The following is a 2160-nucleotide window of genomic DNA, read 5'->3' as shown; positions in this document are numbered from 1 at the left end:
TGATGATGTGCTCCAAGGAGTCAGGCTGCTGCAGCTGGCTCAGGTCGTAGTCCTACACACACACACACATGCACACGCACACACACACACACACACACACACACACACACACACACACACACACACACACACACACACACACACACACACACACACACACACACACACACAATAAACCTTTAGGCTACACTGCATAACAAAACACACAATCAGGAAACACTTTTATTAACCTTGTCATTAATCAAAATAAGAGTCTGCAGTGATGAGTCCCTATGCTAACATGCTAACAATGACAATGCTACGTGCTGATCTTAGCCAGGCAGATATAATGTTTACCACGTTCAGCAATTTAACTTTTGCATGTTAGCAATATCCTGAGGAGGGTTAAATGTGTGTATAATAATTGGATGGAGTTCAATTTATTAGTTGAGATATTTCCCCTAAAACCAGTACAAAAGTTTAAGCCCCTACATATAGGGAGTCTTTTTTTTCTGGTTTTAGCATTGTTACATTTCTTAGAACAATGAATTACAAATGTTTTCCTTGAGAGAGAAATGTAAAACTTTACTTGTGTGTGTGTAAAGTTGGTCAAATAAACTTTAAAATAAATAAAATGTGAATCACTTCCAAAACGTAGTGTAGTATAAATAATGAAGGATGGATCATTCACACACAGTATAATCCAGTCAACATCCAACAGTTTAAATATGCTATAGAACCCTGCAGCAGCCGCTCAGTTTGTCTACAGGACGTCTATATGTTTGAATAATGTGTCCCGCGGCATCAAAGTGTGCCAGCGGCATGAATAACCAGCCATACACGCCAGGAAAAGAAGACAGAAACCTGCTTGTCAGGAGATGCTGGAGAAGAGTGCAGCAGTGGAGGCATTAATCCATTATACAAACTACTGTTCATGTTGCTGTATCGCAGACTGAACCCTGAAATGCACTCTTTTTGGCAGAATCAAATCACAAGCAGACTTAACTTTTACCTTAGTGCATGTATATATGTGTGTGTGTGAAATCTCTGGAAGTTCTGAGGTGTCAGTGGGTGGGATGTGAGCAGCTGATACTCACTGAGCAGGATGATGATGCAGATGAGGATGGAGATGATGGCTCCCGTCCCCAGGCCGGCGGCGGCCACAGCTCCGAGGGTGGTGCAGTCTCCGTGCTCATCGCAGGGACACACCTTCACCTTGATGACGGACCGGTTGGACATCGGAGGGTTCCCCGAGTCCGACACGATCACAGGGACCTCGTACACCCCGGGCTCTAGATATATCTGGTACCGCAGGCCAAGGCGGCCGTAGTCACCTGTGCAGAGAAGAGAGGAAAGGGAAAAGTTACAAGATGTAACTAATATTCACATTTATTATTAAAAAAACTACAATATAAGCATCACATTTCAAATAGGTTTCTCTTGACCAAAATATAAAAAATGCTTCCACATAGGACCAGGCAACACGTTTGAAATCATTGTCACGTTATTAATTAGAATGTTTTTTAAATGTTATAAATATACCAGTGGCAAACCGTCAGGGCCTTCAAGGTATTAAGAGAATACTCTGGAACACTAAGATAAAACAAACAAAAAATCGATTTAATTATATAAATAAAATGTATATAAAATGTATATAAAATGAATAAATGAGAATGGTATCTGTGTTGTTGATCTGTAATATTACAGTGTTACGTTGATTTGTTTGTCCTTCTCGGACCATGCACTACGCATTTCAGTGGTTTTGTGTTAGAAAAGAAAGCAACCAATCAGATCTTGTTCTGGGTCTCTGGGTAGAATATCCTTCAACAAGGTATTCTATATCCTTGATCGAATGCCCTGGCCGTTGCACTGAACGAGAGCGTACGTTTGGACTGACAGTTTGATCAACCAATCATATATTGATTTGTAGCCAATGGGCGTGTTCTTTCAGAGTTCCCCATCGGTTCCAGGGTACTCTAGAAGGCCCGCTAGTTAACTGGCTCGAGACAGAGGATCTAGATCGAATGCGACGAAGCAATTCATCCGTCTTATTGTTTTTAACGTTGAAATGACAAGTGCAACAGGTGAAGATGAAGTTGTGGCGGAATTGTTGTGAGTACCCTTTTCAAGACGTCAATTCAGTGAAAAGACGGACATTATAATGCACGGGGGGGGGGGGGG

The 2160-nt window shown here is 41.7% G+C and overlaps 1 protein-coding gene across 1 annotated transcript in view; it reads right to left on the bottom strand.

Moving 5' to 3' along the window:
- Window positions 1-1313, bottom strand: part of LOC104953800 (cadherin-4) — a gene marked incomplete at its 5' end in the record, with an annotated part of 3937 nt that extends 2624 nt beyond the window's left edge. Inside the window, 2 exons of the mRNA XM_010780810.1 lie at window positions 844-950; window positions 1077-1313. Coding sequence (XP_010779112.1) covers window positions 844-950; window positions 1077-1313 — 344 coding nt within the window. The remainder of the gene's footprint in view (window positions 1-843; window positions 951-1076) is intronic.
- Between the last annotated feature and the right edge of the window lie 847 nt (window positions 1314-2160).

Source organism: Notothenia coriiceps, unplaced genomic scaffold (genome assembly GCF_000735185.1).
Source record: "Notothenia coriiceps isolate Sejong01 unplaced genomic scaffold, NC01 NC01_scaffold00022165, whole genome shotgun sequence".
Taxonomy (NCBI): Eukaryota; Metazoa; Chordata; class Actinopteri; order Perciformes; family Nototheniidae; genus Notothenia; species Notothenia coriiceps.
This window is presented reverse-complemented; position numbering and strand designations above follow the sequence as displayed.